The sequence below is a fragment of the Protopterus annectens genome, chromosome 6.part0 (genome assembly GCF_019279795.1).
Source record: "Protopterus annectens isolate FY-2018-M chromosome 6.part0, PAN1.0, whole genome shotgun sequence".
NCBI classification, from domain to species: domain Eukaryota; kingdom Metazoa; phylum Chordata; order Ceratodontiformes; family Protopteridae; genus Protopterus; species Protopterus annectens.
The window spans coordinates 392,200,554-392,222,113 of NC_056737.1; the positions used below are offsets into that span (position 1 = coordinate 392,200,554).

At 43.7% G+C, this 21,560-nt stretch overlaps 1 protein-coding gene across 1 annotated transcript in view; it reads left to right on the forward strand.

Moving 5' to 3' along the window:
• The window catches only part of BRMS1L (BRMS1 like transcriptional repressor), a 624,443-nt gene that overhangs the window by 101,173 nt on the left and 501,710 nt on the right, over positions 1 to 21,560 (forward strand). The window contains exon 2 of the mRNA XM_044074136.1: positions 8,116 to 8,243. Within this exon, the coding sequence (XP_043930071.1) occupies positions 8,116 to 8,243 (128 nt within the window). The remainder of the gene's footprint in view (positions 1 to 8,115; positions 8,244 to 21,560) is intronic.

Genomic DNA, 21,560 nt, shown 5'->3' on the forward strand with positions numbered 1-21,560 from the left:
ATATCTAGTGAGATTAGTTTGTTCTGATCTTACCAGTGCGGGATGGACTTCTGGTCTGGAGCATAGAGTCCCCATGTTGGTGATGATCAGGTCCAGTATGTTTTCCCCTCTTGTGGGAGTGGTAACAAGTTGTTCCATAGCATTTGAGTTTATAAATTCTAGGAACCTTTAGGCTAGGGTGTTGGAGCTAGAGTAATGCTCCCAGTCTATGTTTGGGTAGTTGAAGTCGCCCAATATAATGGTGTTTGGAGAGACCTTCATATTTTCCATTGTTCTCAGGAAGGCTGGGTGGGGTTCCTGGATTTGGGAGGGTGGTCTGTAGCAGGCTATAAACTGGAAGGCAGTTTTACCCACTATTAGTTGCACATGGATAGTCTCTGATGCTTCATGCTGTGCCACCAACCTGGAAGTGTGGGTATCTTTGACGAATATTGATACTCCCCCTCCTTTTGTGGTTCGGTTCAAGTTTTGGGGTTGAAAAGCATGGTATGAGGTATAACCTGGTAGTGCTGGGGTGCTCTCGGGAGCCTTGAACCAGGTTTCTGTTACTGCACAGATGTCGATGTTCTCCATGCTAAGGAGAGTTTTGAGTGCGTGCATCTTGAGGTTTAGACTTCTGGCATTGAGTAGCATTACTCTTAGTTTCTTATCTCTTGTGATACCTGTGGAGGTGGGTTTGTCTTTTGAGCCTTACCTAAAAAAGGCACTATGGGGGTAGTAAGAGCCTTTGCCAATATCCGAAAGCCCAGGGGTGACAGGTGCAAGCCATCCCTAGTGAAGCATCGTGGCTTGTCGAGCATGTAATCCCAGGCTGACAGGCATTGGATCCCCTTTGAATGACACCAATACTTAAGCCAATTGTTGAAATTGATCATCTTGTCTTCATATTGTGGCATCATTCTTGGTGAGGGTAAGATGCTATTCAAGGTCAGGGACATACTGGCCTGGGCTACATGCTCAGAGAGTTCCTCTGTCTCTCTTCATGTAGTCCAGGGAGGTACATCTCAGGTCATTCACACCAGCATGGACAATGACTGTTTCATATTTGTACTTGCCTTGGAGTGACCTGAGTGCTTGTGTTATGTGGTGGATCCTAGCGCCCGACAGGCAGCTCACCGTGACCTTCTCCTTGTTCAGCCTGGTGAGCGTGACGTCCGTGTGCCTGACGATAGAGTCACCTATTACAAGTGTATCAGGTGTGTTTAGCCTTAAGGGCTGTGACTGTTCAGCACACTGGCTTTGTGAGGTATGTGTTGCACATGTTTTGTTTTGGGGTAGCGGTTGCTTGGGTGTCTGCTTTGGAGGTCTCTGTTGCTTAGGCAGATTTTTATTTAGAGCCTCCAAGTATGTTTTTGTGTGTTTGTGTTTGGTTTGCTGTCGTGGTAGGTCTATGTGAGACTGGAATTGTAGTGAGTGTGGTTTCCTTCTCCTCCTAACTGGTTTCGCCAGTACTGAGTTGAGAGAGCTTAGCCTCCAGTATGGCTATATGGTTGCATCTCTCACATGTGTTGGAATTTGTTGGGAGGAGGAGAGGGTTGTCTGTGTACATGAGGCAGTTGTATCATTGCCTCAAGATTCCCAGATTCACCAGCTGGACCGGAGAGGAGATTGACAACTGACCTTTGGACATGCTAGAATAGTATTGGGAATTCCTTTATAATTAAAAAAAAAGGGCCAGTGGGGAACAAGGGGAACAAGGTACTCAAGGGGAGTTTGTGAGGGTGTAGTGCTTTTAATTTTTTAGTACTGACGTATATAATTGCTTTAGTGAGCAAGTGCCAGGTAACTTAAATGCAATGTGTTACAGGTAACTTAAATGCAAAAACGACAAACAGTAACTTTCAAGTGAAAAAAGGAAATAAGTACAGTAAGCAATGCAGATATCACTAGGGATCCACAGAAGCACTGAAAAGCCGTGTTTTAGGTGGAATTAGCGTTTCAGGGAAATAAGCAAACAAGCATACAAAAAAGCTAGATTCAGCAGGCCTGGATCCAATCTATGCTACAGCAAACAAGGTGTACCAATTTCAGTAAGAAACAGTTCAAATATGCAGGCACTATATAAGCCTTTAACCAGAAATTCCCAGCTCAGAAGGGCAGAGTTCAGCCTCTCCTCCCACAAGAGTGCAGACCACGAACCCTTTTAATGTAAAATAACTGGCCTGAAGCCCAAGTGCTTAAACCAGAATTAATACACTTTTAGAATAACAGACACTGAGCCCTCAATCAGCAGTTCCCAACTAAGAAGGATGTAAGCTACCTGTTCTGCCACTACAGTGCAGACCACAAACCTTCTTAATGTAAAACAACTGGTCTGAAGACCAAGTGCTTAAACTAAAAGGCTTAGAATGAGTTACACCAAGCAGTAATAAATACAGTTGAGTACTTTTAAGATGACGCAAAAGCAAAATAAAGTAAGAAGAAACACAAATACAGTAAAAGCAGATAATTTTTTTTTTTTGAGTGAGCAAATGAGATGGGCTCAGGAGTTACAGGACAGAAACAAATGCAAATGCAGGCCTTCAAATCAGAAAGTTGAGAGAGATGGAAGACCACCCAAACGGCCAGTAACTACAAATTCTGGGTCAGAACCACTCCTTATGTGGTAGACAGGTTACCTAGTGCTTACCACTCCCACTGATAAGCTAGGCGGCTTCCCTCCAACACAGAAAGGCTTGGGGGGCTCAGAAGCTTACAAATAGTCCTGGATACAGCAAATCTGTACCTGGAACACTAATTACAGGAAAGGTAGGAAACAGGCTTACAATTTTTTTTTAAGAAAAGTAGCAAAAACAGTAGTAAAAACAATTCACATGCAGTGCAAGCTGGCACACTTGGGTATGTAGCAATATTACTCCACCACACAGTTTGAAAAAATGTAATTAAATTAAAAAAGGACTAAAAGCAAGTGCAGAAAGGGTTTATTAGGTAGAATGCGGTAAAAAGATGGGACTGGGGGAGTGTCCTATATCAAATCTACAGTGGGGCGGGCACTGCAAAAACCACCAAATTTAAACTACAACCAAGAACAGGGAGGGGGGGGGGGTGGGGAAAAGTTTCAACAGAGATGTGAGGAATCAGAGTGCAAATTATAAAACCAAAAAAATATATACTGATCTCTGCATATTTGCAGAACAGTAAGACAACCAATATCTAAGCAACAATTTAGCTCTATAATACAGAATAATACAGAAAAATATACTCAGCTCTATATATTTGCAGATAGTCTTGTAAGGCTGTCTCTCAGCACACAGGTTCCACTTTAAATGCAGGCAGTTTCAACAGAGATGCGAGGAATCAGAGTGCAAATTATAAAACCAAAAAAATATACTGATCTCTTTATATTTGCAGAACAGTAAGACAACAGATATCTAAGCAACAATTTAGCTCTATAATACAGAAAAATATACTCAGCTCTATATATTTGCAGATAGTCTTGTAAGGCTGTCTCTCAACAGACAGGTTCCACTTTAAATGCATACTGCTGCTATTAAGTCAAATTAAGGGAACCTTGAGTTAACACACAAGCTATAGTAACCAAAATGGGGGTGGGGTGTGGGGAAGACAGTTTCAACAGAGATGTGAGGAATCAGTGCAAATTATAAAACCAAAAAAATATATACTGATCTCTGTATATTTGCAGAACAGTAAGACAGATATCTAAGCAACAATTTAGCTCTATAATACAGAGTAATACAGAAAAATATACTCAGCTCTATATATTTGCAGATAGTCTTGTAAGGCTGTCCTTCAACACACAGGTTCCACTTTAAATGCAGACTGCTGCTATGAAGTCAAATTAAGGAAACCTTGAGTTAACAACACACAAGCTATAGAAACCAAAATGAGGGGTGTGGGGTGTGGGGAAGACAGTTTCAACAGAGATGTGAGGAATCAGAGTGCAATTTATAAAACCAAAAAAATATATACTGATCTCTGTATATTTGCAGAACAGTAAGACAACAGATATCTAAGCAACAATTTAGCTCTATAATACAGAATAATACAGAAAAATGTACTCTGCTCTATATATTTGCAGATAGTCTTGTAAGGCTGTCTCTCAACACACAGGTTCCACTTTAAACGCAGTCTGCTGCTATATTGGATGCACCTTTGCAGCAGGATGTGTTATTTGGAGTTAAGGCAGAAAAGGTATTAAAGAAAATGGAGGATAAGGCAAAATCTATGCAAACGTTGAAAGATTTCTTACAGGTTCAGCCTCCTAGATTTAGCAGAAATTGACCAACTAAGAATTGGTCCTTTCCAGTTACCGACAGACCTCAAAGAGGCAGATGTCCAAGAGATAGAGGTCAACCACAAGGTCCTTACAGGCCTTGACAATGGGTTACATCAGGCCAGAAAGAAGGGGAAGACAGGCCCTAACCATATAAAAAGCAGCCCCAATGACTTCCAGCTACAGCTGCTAAACAACTCTCTCTTGGCAGCCCCCTTGGGAGGAAAACTGGCACTTTTTCATCACAATTGGCATATGATCACCAAAGACAAATGAGTTCTCAACATTGTATCTCAAGGTTACAGGTTCCACTTTCATACTCTGCCAAGGTTAAAAGGAATGCCAAATCTGCCACCAAATCAATGGGCAGAGGCTCAAAAACAAATTACAGCACTCATGGATATGAGAGCTATTCAAAAGGTACCACCACAGGAGAAAGGACAAGGGTTTTACTCAAGACTCTTTCTAGTTCCCAGGAATGACAAAGCCTGGAGGCCCATTCTGGATCTTTCTTCTCTAAACACTTACCTGGATGTTCCGAAATTCAAAATGTTGACACTACAGCAGCTTCTTCCCATGCTGGGCAAGAAAGCTTGGCTCGTGACATTGGACCTCAAGGAGGCATACCTGCATGTCCCTATCAGACAAAATTGCAGAAAAATACCTCAGATTCATAGCTGGTTCAATGCATTATCAATTCTCTGCACTGCCCTTTGGCTTATCTACTGCACCCAGGGTCTTCACAAAGTGCCTGGCACCAGTAATTGCATTCTGCAGGCAGAAAGGGATTCAAATTTATCCGTACCTGGATGACTGCCTGATTCAAGCAGAGAGCAAGGACAATTCTTCTAAAGCATATGACGTTTGTAAAAAAGTTATTAAGTTGCCTGGGGTACACAGTAAACGAAAAGAAATCAAAACTAGTGCCCTCACAAGAGATAATATTCCTGGGTGCCAGCTTGAACACAACGGCCCAGGTGGCTTATGTCACGCCAGACAAGCAAGGACAACTGACTCCATACTTTCAATTGATGGCAACAAAGACTGAACTCCCAGCAAGAAAAATTCTGCAGGCCTTGCGTTACATGGCATCTTGCATACTACTAATTCCATATGCCAGACTGCATATGAGGAAACTACAGTGGTACCTAAAGAATGCATGGTCTCAACACTGTCAAAGTTTGGAAACAGTTACACCACTAATTCCTTGCCTTCAACAGAAATTTCAATGGTGGGCTCAAGCTTGTCTCCTCAACAAAGGGACAGCCTTTTACTAAACCCACAGCCAGGCAAATACTGACAACAGATGCATCGGATTACGCCTGGCAGCACACATGGCAGGCAACTGTATTCAGGGCAAGTGGCCCGCAGAACAAAGGCATCTTCACATCAATCAAAAAGAGATGCTAGCTGTACAAAATGCATTTATAGCTTTCAAGGACCTGTTGCATCCAGGACAACTACTACTAAAGACAGACAACACTACGGTTATGTGGTACATAAACAAGCAAGAGGGCACTCACTCCTACCCCCTCTGCAGGCAAGCCATGACCTTGTGGAACACAGCTCTAAACTATCAAGTTCATCTGCAAGCACAATTCCTGCCAGGAGAGAAAAACACACTGGCAGACGACTTAAGCAGAAACATCATGGATCCCCACAAATGGGAATTGAATCCACAGATATTCAGAATGATAACACAGAAATGGTGGAGCCCGGACATAGATCTGTTTGCATCCCCAATGAACTGCCAGCTACAGAAATTCTGCACAAGGAGTTACCATCCACAAGCTCCGAAAGTGGATGCCCTCTCATTCAGCTGGAAAAACCTACAAGTATACACTTTCCCACCACTACCTCTCCTGCCAAAGGTACTCATAAAAGCCAAGCAAGAAGAGCCAAAGATGATCCTGATTGCACCAGACTGGCCACGCCAGCACTGGTACCCAATCTTAAAGAACTTAGCGCAAGGACCACCCTGGATTTTGCCTCAAATCCCACATCTGCTGACTCAGCACAACAATCAGATACTGCACAGCCAGCGAAAGACTTTAAACCTAGCTGCATGGAAGATTCCTTAGTCAAGCATGCAATACCGCTCTCCAAACCTGTTATGGATGTCATTCTGGAGGCCAGAAGGCCTAGTACCAGGAAAGCCTATTCGGGTAAATGGAAGAGATTCTGTGCCTGGAACCAAGCACACAGCCTTGACTCTCATGTTCCAAACATTCCTTAGATACTACAATATTTAAATGAGATGCTGGACAAAGGACTCTCCTTCTCATCCATCAAGATCCACATCTCTGCTCATTACAACAAGGATCCACCAATTTTCTCTAATCCTTTGCTAAGACAGTTACTCATGGGGGCTAAAAACATATGACCGCCTCGTAGAGCACCTACTCCAACTTGGGACCTCAACTTTGTTTTGGAAAAATTGACTTTACCTCCTTTTGAGCCAGCTAACACAGCAGAATTAAAATATATCTCTTGGAAAACTGCTCTACTCCTGGCAATAACATCAGCACGAAGAGTTTCAGAATCACAGGCTCTAATGGCAGTGGAACCTTTCCTCATTTTCCACCAGGACAGGGTGTCTTTAAGAACTAACCCTACATTTATGCCAAAGGTGGTATCCAGTGTGGCTCTAAACAAAACTATCCATTTGCCAACTTTTTATCCAAGACCACAGAATAAAGGGGAGAGACTACTGCATTCCTTGGACATTCACAGGCATTAACGCTTCTACTTGGACAAAACCAAAGCTTTCAGGAAATCTGAGCAATTATTGGTTGCATATGCTGCAGGAGCACAGGGAAAAGCCATTTCAAAACAGACTATTTCAAAATGGATAGGACACTGTATACGTTTCTGCTATACACACCATGGGAAACCTTTACCTAACAGCATTAGATCTCACTACACTAGGGCAACAGCCACTTCAACTGCCTACCTCAGAGGAGTACCTACCAAGGATATTTTGGAAGCAGCAGCTTGGAGTTCTGTGCATACTTTCACCAAGCATTACCATCTGCCTCTATACTCTAAATCCAGAGCTGGCTTCGCCACTGCAGTGCTGCAGGGCCTTATAGCCACCCTGAATGCCTTATAGAACCAGCCACCCTACCTCAGCTTTGGGATTCTACCCAAGTGTAATGACTGCAGCAGTGTAACAGGATGAACATAGTACAGTTTTGTACCTACCATAAATGTAGATGTTCGAGTGTAAACACTGCTGCAGTCTAGGTTAACCTCCCTCCTTCCCCTCTTACTTGCTGGTACGTACCTATGTCTTCCACCCTTTACTACCTATGGGGAGTATTTGCTGGTAGATGAAAGTTGTTGTTTGCTTTTATTATGTATGTTTTATTAGCAATTTGAATTGCCTACCTATTTCGGGGCACCTGACATCTTGGGCAAGAAAAACTGAAGAAAATGGTGTTGGCTGCATCTTCTATACCCCTGCTGCACTGACGTCAGGAAGGAGACGACAGCAACCGAAGCTGGACCAAGACTTTGGAACTCAGGCCGACTGGGGAACCGCCTGACGGCAGGATAACCCAAGTGTAATGACTGCAGCAGTGTATACACTCTAACATCTACATTTATGGTAGGTACAAAACTGTACTTTACCCATGCAGCAAAGATACTTTTATCTAATAGATCTGATTAAAAAAAAATGTAGAAGGCAGAGTTAAAATGCATAACTGAAAATACTTCACCTGTTTTTTACTGCAAGGTATAGCCATTGTATGTTAAATCATAGTTCAAATGTTAGCACTAGCCAAAGCTGGCATACCATGCTATTTTTGCCTTTATTTTTTACTTGCTGTAGTTGCACAGCTGATGGTTAACATGTTTGTTCCTTGTAACATATTTAGGCTTTACAAAGAAAGGCTAAGCCAGGTTGATGCCAAACTTCAAGAGGTTGTAGCTGGAAAAGCAGCAGAGTATCTTGAACCATTAGCAGCTTTACAGGAGAATATGCAAATTAGGACAAAAGTAGCAGGTAAACATTTATTCATCTTTTTTAAATATGTTTTGGTTTAACTTATCAAGCATGCAAGATCTGGTGGGATTAAACAATAGGAGACTGTTCAGAGCCTTAAAAGAAATGCTTCAATCAGTATACGTGAAGTCAGTTTTTTTGTGTCACGTGCAGTGCATTTTCTTTAGAACATTTTTGTTTCTGTTTTACTTGACAGGTTTGCAGCTGTTTTCATGAACACCTACCTTGGTTATGTTTCTTCACAATGTTGGTTGCTGCTCATTTCCCCTTTTTGGTCTGTCATTCAGGAAAAAATCAGGGATTTCTGCTTAGCTCTTACAGCTGCCATGCTGCATGCTCTGCTAATGTAAGGATTGTAGTACTAGGTTTATTTTGTACATGTATATTTCTCTACATACTAAATCGCAGGGTGTTTTTTTTTTTATTCTTGCAAGCAGCTGAACTAGTGCTGCTGGTGGTGTTCCCTAGCCCCAGGTGGGAGCCCACCAGTTTGGCAGGGCAAGTAGCCTCCCTTCCGTCTTTCAGAACAGGCAAGCTGATGCCTGCTGGCCAGTCCCACCATTCCTGGATGGTGCTTTGAGCAGCTGGGTCACCATTCATTCCCATCACATCTAGGTTGCATTCAGAGTTTTATCTCTCTGCACCACTGAGCCATTTCTAGGAACACTGTGACTTCTTTGGTTACAGATGTACTATAACTGTTTTTATTACCAAAAAAAAAAAAATCAGTGACAAATTGTATGTTTGACAAATACATTAGATGTTCTTCCATTCACTGGTTGCAGTATTCTTAACCTTTGGGATTCCCAGCCTTGGTAGTCTGGCATCTGGCCAGTATACCAAAGTCTACTGTTGCTTTAAGGTACGCTGTATGTCACATGTATGCTGCTCGCGTAGTGTAGGGCATAAAAATGATGTCCAGACATACCATCCTCAGAATTTCTTTGTTATCAGTCTGAACGCATCTCTTGATGGTCGGTCTGAATGTCTATGTCCTTACAGCCAGTTTGAATGTCTCTCGATTGTTGGTCTGAATGCCGATGTACTGTTTACTGGTCTCCGAGCTGTTGCAGATAAGTGCCCCATTGGGTTTTGTTTTTTCTTGTCTTATAGTTGCTTCTGGGGGTTAATGTCATCCAAGAAGGGTAAATACCAGTGCAGGAGACAGATAAAGACCGCCACTAATGGTGTTTATTTTGCCTGGGTGCCTCTCACGACTGTAAGTCCTGCTTCATTTGTCAGGGTTTTGTATCAAAGATTCTTGAGTAGTAGGCTATCTTCCCTCTCATTGTATCTTGAGAATCAGCATCTTGAGTGTGTCACTCAGGATACAATAGAAGGAAGGGTCAGCTGATCAAGTTGGAAAGCATACTTTGCAATGTGGTTTTGATTCCTTGGAGGCCTCTTGCAGGGCCACCATAACTGGATCTGTGATAAGAAGGCATGCTTTGCTCAAGGAGCAAAATCTGCCAGATCATGTTAAAACAAAATTGTTGGATGCTCCTTTACAACAGGACAGTCTATTTGGTAATAAGGCAGAAAAAGTTTTGAAAAAGAGGGAAGACAAAGCTAAATCTATGTAAAGTGTAAAGGATTTCTTACAAGTGCAGCCACCCAGGTTCACTAGGCATTGGCCTACTAAGAATTGGTCCTTTTCAGTACCCAACAGAGCTGCTCAGGTCAAACCCAGACACTCCAAAGGCTCCAGGTTTCAGTCACAAGGAACTACAAAACAATGGGGTGCATCTATCTCCAAATCTGGAAGTAGCAAGCCCCCCCCCCCCATGGTAAACAGTCTCAATGACTTTCCTCTGCCATTTCCAAGCACTTATCTTTTGGCAGCCCCTTTGGGGGGGTAGCACTTTATGCACAAAATTGGCATCTAATTACCCAGGGCAAGTGGGTCTTAAATATAGTATCCCAGGGGTACCGATTTAATTTCCACACAATGTTCATCGTGCATACAGCTGCAGTCATAACAGATGAGTTTTCCTGCCGTCAGGCGAGTCCTCGGTCGGCCAAATTCCAAAGTCTAGGTCCGGCGTCGGATGTCGTCGCCTCTTCCCTGACGTCAGTGCGACAGGGGTATAAAAGAACCAGCCGACACCATTTTCTTCAGTCTTTCTTGCCGCGCGGTGCCCGAAGCAGAAGCAGTTCGCAAGTGCCGGTCGGCCAGCTCCTGAGATTATGAATATTCTTCAACCGAAGTCTTCTTAAAAGCTAAGTACCCCGTTGGGGAAACTTTTCTTGCCACAGACCGATGTCAGACAAAGTTAATAATTGCATTTCATGTGGGAAGCAAATACCGCATAAGGATTTTCATTCCCTCTGCATCCCTTGCTTAGGCCCAGACCACGACGTCTCGGCCTGTTGTTTTTGTGCTACATTCAACAGACGCACTATTAAGCATTGGGCGGAGTTCATCCAAAACTATTTTGGCAAAAAATGTAATTACATTATGTCGTCGGATACTCCGACTCCGGTTTTGAGTAAAAGACGCAAAGATAAGGACCGACATACGAGGTCCGCGACTTCTACCGACACCACGCCAAAGCCGACTACAGGTGGTCCAGTTCTCAGCGAGGCACCTACGCAGCCCCTGACTACCGATGACACTTCATTGGCGGTGTCTTCTGTGCTCGAGGTCGCAGGCTATTCGGCCCACACCCCGACTACAGATACCGAAGCCACTCTTGGCGGTGAAACTCAGAGTTTAGACAGGCCTGCCACCTCTCAGGGTGTCTTCAGGCCTTCCTCTCCTTTTTCCATCAAGGCTTTCACTAAGTCTAAAGCAGCCATGCATACTAAAAGACGAGCTCCACAGGGCCCCTCTCAAGGCCCCATGCTTAAAAAGCAGATGCTCAAAATGGCTAAGGATTTGATTACTCTTATCAGGGGTTCTCAACCCCCCCCCTCCCCCGACAAAAGGCCCTGAGTGGAGGAAGAATCCCCTTCCTCGGACCAGGCCTCCATTATTTCAGAACATTCTGAAGACCAGGAACATTCATACTCCCCTTTTGAAGACTCTGATGCAGAGGAGTCCATTCCATCTGTCTCCCCCCCCGAGGATTACTCTTTTGGGGAAACCTTACATACCTTGAGGGAACACTTCCACTGGGAAGGCCAAGAGTACTCAGATTCCAAGAAAAGGCTTAGGGATTTCCTCCTGCTCCCTCAGCACAGGCCTCTGGCTATACCTCCTGTCTTAGACATACTAGATGATGTGTATTCGGAGGCCTGCCTTAACCCAGATTCTTTACTTCCAGCTCCAGTCAAGCCTGACTGGTATTACCGGGTTCCTGATTCACACCAATTCCTATACAAAAGCCATGCGGCTGACCCAGAAACTATTTCACAGGGTCCCAAGGGAATTAAGGCCTCCACTGCTAAAAATCCATTACCTTCAGAGAGAGATTCCAGAGCTTTAGAAAGGTGGGGGAAAAGGTATACACCTCTGCCACCTTAACCATGAGGGCATTAAACTTGTCAGTTCCATATGTTAAAGTACCAACAGTTTCTGTTATCACAGTTGAAAAGCAAAATGTCACAACTTGAACAACCAGACTTGAAGGAGTTGCAGGATTTGTTACATAGTGCAGAACAAGTGGGTAAACATACCTTGCAATGTGGTTTTGATGCTTTAGAGGCCTCATGTAGAGCTGCTGTTACAGGATCAGTCATACGTAGACATGCCTGGCTCAAAGAGCAAACCTTACCAGATCATGTCAAAGCTAAATTACTAGATGCACCCCTGCAAAAAGATGTATTGTTTGGTGTTAAAGCTGAGGAGGTATTAAAGAAAATGGAGGAAAAGGCAAAATCAATGCAAACAGTGAAAGATTTCCTACAGGTACAACCTCCACGATTCAGTAGAAATTGGCCTTCAAAAAATTGGTCCTTTCCAGCCACGGACAGACCCCAAAGAGGTAGATATAGGCGCCCGAGGGGTAGAGGGCAATCTCAAGGATCGTTTAGAGGCAGACAATGGCAAGCATCTACACAAAGAGGTGGTGAGGGTAGTTCACATCCATTCAGAAAGCAGAACCAATGACTTTCCCCTTTGCATGCCAAGCAAGGCTCAAATGGCAGCACCTTTAGGTGGAAAACTGGCATTATTTTCGAAAAATTGGCATATTGTCACAAAAGACAAATGGATCCTGGACATTATAGACAGAGGCTACAGATTCTACTTTCACACCCTTCCAGAAATGAGAGGCATGCCAAACCTGCCACACAATCAAAGGGCAGAGGCACAAAAACAAATTTCAGATCTCATCGACATGAAAGCTATTCAAGAGGTACCTGCACAAGAACAGGGTCAAGGTTTTTATTCCAGACTATTCCTGGTACCAAGGAAGGGCAAAGATTGGAGACCTATTTTGGACCTATCCATCCTAAACCCATTTTTACTTGTGCCAAAATTCAAGATGCTCACATTACAGCAGCTTCTTTCCATGCTGGGCAAGGAGTCTTGGCTGGTAACATTGGACCTCAAGGAGGCATACCTGCATGTCCCAATCAGACAAGATTGCAGAAGATACCTCAGATTTCTTGCAGGTTCAACACATTATCAATTCTCTGCATTGCCCTTTGGCTTATCTACTGCGCCCAGAGTGTTCACGAAATGCCTGGCATCAGTAATTGCCTACTGCAGACTTCAAGGGATACAAATATACCCATATTTGGACGACTGCCTGATCCAAGCGGACAGCAAACACATACTTCTGAAACATCTGGCGTTTGTATTAATGTTGAATTCTCTGGGACACACAGTCAACAAAAAGAAATCAAGGCTAATACCCTCTCAAGCAATAATTTTCCTGGGTGCCAGCTTGGATACAAACACCCAGATGGCCTGCCTCACGCCAGAGAAACAAGGGCAACTAACGCAATACTTCAGAAAACTGGCAACTTTCACCAGGCTGACTGCAAGGAAAATCCTGCAGGCTCTGGGATTCATGGCATCTTGCATCCTACTAATCCCATGTGCAAAGCTGCATATGAGGAAACTTCAATGATACCTAAAAACCTATGGTCTCAACACAGCCATAGTTTGGAATCAATAATACCACTGATTCCATGTCTTCAAAAGGAATTTCTGTGGTGGGCTCAAGCATGCCAAAGAAACACAGGTATCCCATTCTGCAAGCCTCAAGCAAATCAAGTCATCACAACAGACGCCTCGGACTACGCCTGGGGGGCGCACATGACAGATCGGTAAATACTGAATTTACCTCAAATATTACAGTACCTAGCTGAGATGCTAAGCAATGGACTTTCATTCTCCTTTCATTTTCATTCAGGGCAAATGGTCCCAAAAAGAAAAGCACCTACACATCAATCAAAAGGAAATGCTAGCAGTAATAAATGCTATTATGGCTTTCAAAGACCTACTGCATCCAGGCCAGCTATTGATAAGGACAGACAACATCACAGTAATGTGGTACATAAACAAGCAGGGAGGAACCCATTCATACCCCCTATGCAGGCTAGCCATGTCTCTTTGGAACATGGCTCTGGAATTACAAATCGAACTTCAAGCACAGTTCCTGCCAGGCAAGGAAAACACGCTGGCAGACAACCTAAGCAGAAATATGACAGATCCACATGAATGGAAGTTGCATCCTCAAGTTTTTACAAAGATAATTCAAGCATGGGGAAGGCCAGACATAGATCTCTTTGCCTCCCACAGAAATCACCTATTGGCAAAATTCTGCTCCAGGACCTTTCATCCACAGGCCTGGAAAGTGGACGCACTCCTTCAGTTGGACAACAATGACAGTTTATGCCTTTCCACCTCTTCCTCTGCTGCCCAAAGTTCTATTGAAAACCAGAGCAGACAGACCAAAGATGATTCTCATTGCTCCAGACTGGCCAAGACAACACTGGTACCCACTCCTGAGGAGCCTGACACATTCCCCACCATGGATCCTGTCTCTAATGCCTCTTCTACTGACTCAGCACAACTTCAAAACTCTTCACAGTCAGCTGAAAACACTCAATCTAGCCGCATGGAAGATTCCTTAAAATCACAACAGACGCTACTCTCCAAGGAGGTGCAGGATGTCATTTTGGAGGCCAGAAGACCTTCTACAAGAAAAGCCTACTCCGCAAAATGGAAACAGTTTTGTGCCTGGAATGAGAAAAAGGGCCAGAATCCTGGAATACTGAATTTACCTCAAATATTACAGTACCTAGCTGAGATGCTAAGCAATGGACTTTCATTCTCCTCCATCAAAATCCATGCCTCGGCCATTTCTGCAAAATACAACACTGATCCTCCTTTATTCTCTCATCCCCTCTTAAGACAGTTTCTCAGAGGGGCTAAGAATATAAAACCCCCAAGGAAACAAGTACCTGCTTGGGACCTCAATTTAATTCTAGAAAAACTGACCTTGCCTCCTTTTGAGCCAGCTTCTTCAGCAGAACTGCAATATTTGTCCTGGAAAACAGCCTTCCTGCTGGCTATCACCTCAGCTCGCAGGGTTTCGGAACTACAAGCCCTCATGGCTGTGCAACCTTTCATCATTTTCTATCAGGACAGAGTTTCCTTACAAACCAATCCTTCCTTTATGCCAAAGGTAGTATCCAGGGTATCCTTGAATCAGGCTATCCACTTACCTACCTTCTACCCTAATCCTCAAAACAAAGGGAAGAGACTACTACATTCCTTGGACATTCACAGACAGCTACGTTACTATTTGGACAGAACAAAGCCTTTCAGAAAATCAGAGCAACTCTTTGTGTCATATGCTACAGGAGCTCAAGGGAAGCCTATTTCCAAACAGACAATCTCAAAATGGATAGCCCACTGCATACGCTTTTGTTACTCTTTTCATGGTAAAACTGTACCTGCAGGCATCAGATTTCACTCCACAAGGGCCACAGCAAGCTCTGCAGCTTTCCTCAGGGGGGTTCCTACCAAAGATATTTTGGAAGCTGCCACTTGGAGTTCTGTACATACTTTCTCCAAGCACTATCACCTACCATTATACTCCAAATCTAGAGCAGGCTTTGCCACTGCAGTCTTGCAGGGCATCCTGGCTCCTCCTAGTTCCACCTAGTGCCTAACACCCCTTTTTTAGCTTTGGGATTCTACCCATCTGTTATGACTGCAGCTGTATGCACGATGAACATAGTATAGTTTTGTACCTACCATAAATGTAGATGTTCGAGTGCTAATACAGCTGCAGTCCAGGTTTCCCTCCCTCCTTCCCCTCTTGGGACAGGCCTAATGGCTAACACCTCCTCATACAACCTGATTGGGGTATTCTTTTATGGTGTATTTGCTTGCAAGTACTGTTTTTTGATTATTTTGCATTGCATTATTACATAAATGTATGTATTGCCTTCCTTCTGGGGGCACCTGACATCTGGGGCAAGAAAAACTGAAGAAAATGGCGTTGGCTGGTTCTTTTATACCCCTGTCGCACTGACGTCAGGGAAGAGGCGACGACATCCGACGCCGGACCTAGACTTTGGAATTCGGCCGACCGAGGACCCACCTGACGGCAGGAAAACCCATCTGTTATGACTGCAACTGTATTAGCACTTGAACATCTACATTTATGGTAGGTACAAAACTGTACTTTCCCAGTTCCAAACGGGATGGCCAGATCTGCCTCCAAATCAGTGGACAGAGGCCCAAAAACAAGTTCTGTCCCTCATGGATATGGGGGCTATTCAACCAGTACCAGAAAAGGAAAAAGGACAACGTTTTTATTCAAGACTTTTCCTTCTATCCAGAAAAGACAACTCATGGCGTCCAATTCTGGACTTATCCATTCTAAATACTTTCTTGGACATTCCAAAATACAAGATGCTGACTCTACAACAGTTACTGCCTATGCTGGGCAAGGATACCTGGTTGGTAACTCTAGACTTAATAGGCATACCTGCATATCCCAATCAGGGAATCTTGCAGAAGATACCTCCGCTTCAAAGCAGGCTTTTTGCATTACCAGTTCTCTGCACTGTCCTTTGGGATTATCTACTGTGCCTAGGGTCTTAAAGTGCCTGGCACCAGTAATTGCATTTTGCAGACAAAGAAACATTCAAATTTATCCTTATCTGGACGAGTGTCTAATTCAGGCAGAAAACATCTACAACATCTGGCATTTGTGAAAAGGCTTCTAACATGCCTAGGGTACACTGTAAACGAAAAGAAATCACAGCTACTACCCTCTCAAATAATTACATTCCTGGGTGCAAGCTTGAGTACAACTGCCCAAATGGCTTACCTCACGCCAGACAAACAAATTCAATTGATGACATACTTCAAACAAGTGGCCACAAAAACCCAGCTATCTGCAAGACAAATTCTGCAGGCCTTGGGGTTCATGGCTTCCTGCATTCTACTAATTCCATATGCAAGACTGCATTTGAGGAAACTTCAATGGTACCTAAAAAGCTTATGGAGTCAACATCATCACAGCCTGGAAACAATGATTCCTATCATTCCTTGCTTGCAACAGGAGTTCCTATAGTGGGCAGTGGCCTGTCACCAAAACAAGGGACTGTCCTTCAGTCCACCCCCTGCCACCCAAACCCTGACTACAGATGCATCAGATTATGCTTGGGGGGCCCATCTGGCAGGCAGATGCCTTCAGGACGAATGGAGCCCAATTCAAATGCACCTACAGATCAACCAGAAAGAAATGCTAGCTGTACAGAATGCTCTGACAGCCTTCAAGGACTTACTTCATCCAGGACAACTACTGATAATGACGGACAACACCACAGTTATGTGGTACATAAGCAGGGGGGGTACTCACTCCTACCCCATTTGCAAACTAGCCATGGCTTTGTGGAACACAGCCTTGACTTACCAAATACAATGACAAGCTCAATTCCTGCCAGGAAAGCAAAATACTCTGGCAGATGAACTAAGCAAAAATCCTATGGACCCACATGAATGGAAACTGGATCCACAAATCTTCAGCATGTTGACACGAAGGTGGGGGAGCCCAGACATGGATCTTTTTGCCTCTCCCCAGAACTATGAGTTGGACAAATTCTGCACAAGAACTCATCACAAAAAAGCTTGGAAAGTGGATGCTCTATCCTTCAGCTGGAAAAACCTATCAGTCTATGCCTTTCCCCCTCTGCCTCTGCTCTCCAAGGTTTTACTAAGTCAGATAGAAAAAAACAAAAATGATTTTGATTGCTCCAGATTGGCCTCGCCAGCAATGGTACCCGCTTCTACGCAATATGTCACACCTTCCTCTGTGGTACTTGCCTCAGACACCTCACCTACTGTCTCAGCAGAACTGTCAAATTCTGCACACTCGGCTCCAAACTCAGAATCTTGCAGCATGGCAAATCAATTTTACCAGTCACATCTCTCAGTAAATCTGTGATGGATGTCATTTTGGAGGCTAGAATGCCTAGTACTAGAAAATCTTATGCTGATAAATGGAAAAGATTCTGTGCCTGGAACCAAGCACAAGGAATAAACACAGCAATGCCCAATATTCCTCCGATTCAGCATTATTTAACTGAGATGCTTCACAAGGGTCTATCTTTTTCTTCTATAGAAATCCATGCCTCGGCCATTTCGTCTCATTACAACACAGAGCTTCCTTTCTTTTCTCATCCCCTGCTAAAGCAGTACCTCAGAGGGGCCAAAAATTTGAGACTCCCAGGAGAGCACCAACTCCTGCATGGGACCTCAATTTTGTGCTGGAAAAACTCCCCCTACCTCCTTTTGAACCAGCTGCTACTGCAGACATGAAATTTCTCTCTTGGAAGACAGCTTTTCTCTTAGCAGTCACTTCAGCTAGAAGGATTTCAGAACTACAGGCTCTCATGGCAGTGGAGCCTTTCATTATCTTTTATCTGGACAGGGTGGCCCTCAGGACCAATCCATCCTTTATGCCTTGGGTGGTATCCAGTGTGGCTCTTAACCAGACCATTCATCTGCCAACTTTTTTCCCAAATCCACAGAACAAGGGGGAGCAGATTCTGCATTCATTGGATGTACACAGACAACTAAGATTCTATTTAAACAGGACAAAATCTCGAAGAAAATCTGAGCAACTACTGGTGGCATTTGCTGCAGGGGCAGAGGGAAAGGCTGTTTCAAAGCAGACTATTTCAAAATGGATAAGTCATTAAAAATATTATCACCCCCTATAACAATCCTAGACCACTTCGATCCTCTAACAAAGTACTAATTCAAACTAGCAAAATTAATAACACAGCCGGTGATTCTCTCTTTGCAAACTGTGTAAGTAGATCCTGGAACTCTCTTCCAGCTGATATTACCTTACTTTTAAAACTAGACTCAAACAACATTTGTCACTTAACTGGCTATGTGAATGTATCAAGCCTGGCTAACTCTCTCTAGAATGTGTAAAAATCTGTTAACCAGTTTACTGTGTAATTTAATTTAATCCTGATTTGTGCTCAGGATTAACTGTAACCTGTGGAACTTGTTTAACTTGCTTACTTATGTAATCTCTGTAAATAGTCTGTTTGTAATATGTAATGTTGGTATTATGTAATGCTGTATCTGCTTACGCTTGGAGCTTTTCTCCCCGGGCCTCCGCTGAAAATGGACATGCATCCAGTCGGACTATCCCAGTCAACAAATGTAAAATAAAAATAAAATTTGTTTCTGCTACATGCACCATGGTAAACCTGTCCCCAGGGGGATAAGATCCCATTCCACCAGGGCTGCATCTACTTCCGCAGCTTTTCTCAGAGGGGTTCCTTCTAGCGACATTCTAGAAGCTGCTACATGGAGCTCAGTTCATACGTTCACCAAACATTACCATTTACCTCTCTTTTCTAAATCCAGAGCAGGCTTTGCCACTGCTGTCCTGTAGGGCCTTATAGCTGCTCCTAATGCTGTATAATTCCATCCTCCCAACCATAGCTTTGGGATTCTACCCAAATGTAATGACTGCAACAGTGAAACACGAAGAACATAGAACAGTTGTGTACACTTACCGTAAATGTAGATGTTCGAGTGTATTCACTGTTGCAGTCCTGATTACCCACCTGCCAGCCCCCTATTTCTCTCTTATTATACCTCCTCTTTCCTTTACTATGCTCAAAAGCCTTTTTGGTGTATTTGCTTTTAGTTGGAGGTATATTTTTTGTGTTCCAAATTACATGCGTGTGTATGTATGTATATATATGTGTATGCATATATATATATATATATATATATATATATATCTATCTATATATATATATATATATATATCTATATATAATTTTTTTTTTGCTCCCCATTTGGGGGGCACCTGACATCTGGGGCAAGAAAAACTGATTAAAATGGCGTCGGCTGCATGTTTTATACCCCTGACGTCATGCAAGAATAGACAGCAACCGACGCAGGACCCAAGACTTTGTTATTCAGGCCGACTGAGGGCAACCTGCCAGCAGATTACCCAAATGTAATGACTGCAACAGTGAATACTCTCGAACATCTACATTTATGGTAATTGTACACAACTGTACTTTTCCTCTCTTGCTTCCTCAAGCTTATTGGTGTCTCTGGATCTCAAACATGCTTATCTCCATGTTCTGATCCATTCCCTTTTTAGGAAGTTTTTGCATTTCTCTGTTGCTTCTTGGCATTTTCAGTTCTTTTCTTTTCTTTGCCCTTTAGCCTTTCTACTGCCCCAAAGGTATTCACCCAATGTCTCGCTCCTGTGATGGCTTTTTGCAGGCTTCAGGGGATCCAAGTACTTCCTTACTTGGACAACCGGTTGATTCACGTCTTCTCTCCAGAGATTCTGTTGCAAAGTCTTCATTTTGCCATTTCCCTTTTTCAGAGCTTGGGGTTCGCAGTACTTCAGAAAGTCTTCTCTGACTCCTTCTCAGGATCACGTTTTTCTAGGTTGCAGGATGCAGACAGTGCCTATGCTGGCATTCCTGCCTCCTCCCAAGGCCTTAACTGTCATCTCCTTCTTTCAACCTCTCCTTTCAGTGGCCTGCATTACAGCCAGAGATTTTCTGAGAGCTCTTGGATTCATGACATCCACCATCCCTATGCTCAATCTGGCCAAACTGCACATGAGAAAATTTTCAGTGGTTTCTGAAGACAGTTTGACTTCAGCAGGCACATCCTGTAGACTTTGTAGTTCCTCTCCTTTTTTGTCTCGAAAAGGAGCTACTCTGGTAGATCCAGCTGTTGTCTCTGAATCCTGGGCTCCCTTTTCATCCACCTGTTCCCTCGCAGGAACTACTCACAGATGCTTCAGATGTGGGATGGTAAGCAGCTTTTGGCTCCCTAAAGGTACAGGGAATGTGGTTGCCCCTTCAGCAGAAAGAGCACATCAATGTCAGAGGTGAGAGTGCTTCTGCTGGCTCGTCAGTCTTTTCATCCTCTCTTTCTTCCCAAGGACCTCTGAAGGTATTTATAGGTTAACACCACAGTGATGTTGTATATAAGCAAACAGGGGGGAACAAGATCGTACCCTCTTTGCCAGTTGGCACTCCTGGTATGAGATCTTGCTGTCAAGTATCATGTGACTCTTCAGGCAGTTTGCATTCATTTAGGTTAAAACATTGTTGCAGACACTCTGAGCAGGTCCTTGACTCAATCCCACGAACGGATTCTTCAGAGGGATGTGTTTCTGGACATCGTCCACTGGTGGAATACTCCTCAAGTAGAGCTATTTGCTTCCCCTCTGAGCAGACAACTTTCTCTGTTTTGTGCCAGAATCCCAGGTCCTCTAGTGTGGAAGGTGGATGCTCTGTCTTTTTCTTGGAAGGGGATTTTTTTATGCATCCCCTCCCCTTCCTTTCATTCTAAACGTCCTGTTCAAAATTCAACAGGATGCTTCCAAAATCTTGTTGGTGATTCCCTTTTGGCCGAGACAGCATTGGTTCCCATTTCTTCTGCATTTAGCCAAGGGCAGTAGTCACAAGTTACCTCAGAGGGTGGACCTACACACACAAGACAAGGGATCTCTCATCCATCCCCACTTGTCCACTCTTCAACTGAAACTGTGGGTAATAGGATTTTGATTCCACAGGGACTTGCAGGGGGCCAGAAAACCCAATACTGTGAAATCCTACTTATCCAGTTGGAAGAGGTTTTCTGTTTGGTGTCTCTGTCATAACCTGAATCCATGTACTGTGCATGTTCTTTTGGTTTGTTCTTATTTGATTGAATTGCTCAATGGTGGTTGGCCTATTCTTCTGTTTAGGCTCACTTCTAGGCTATCTCTGCTTGTCTCCCTTTATCCCCTCCTTTAGCTTCTAGATTTGAAGCCAAACCGTTCCTTAAAGGCATCCTTCATACTGGGCCTCCGAGAAGCCTGGTCCTCCTTCCTGGGTCTTAATTTTGTTTTGGAGAAG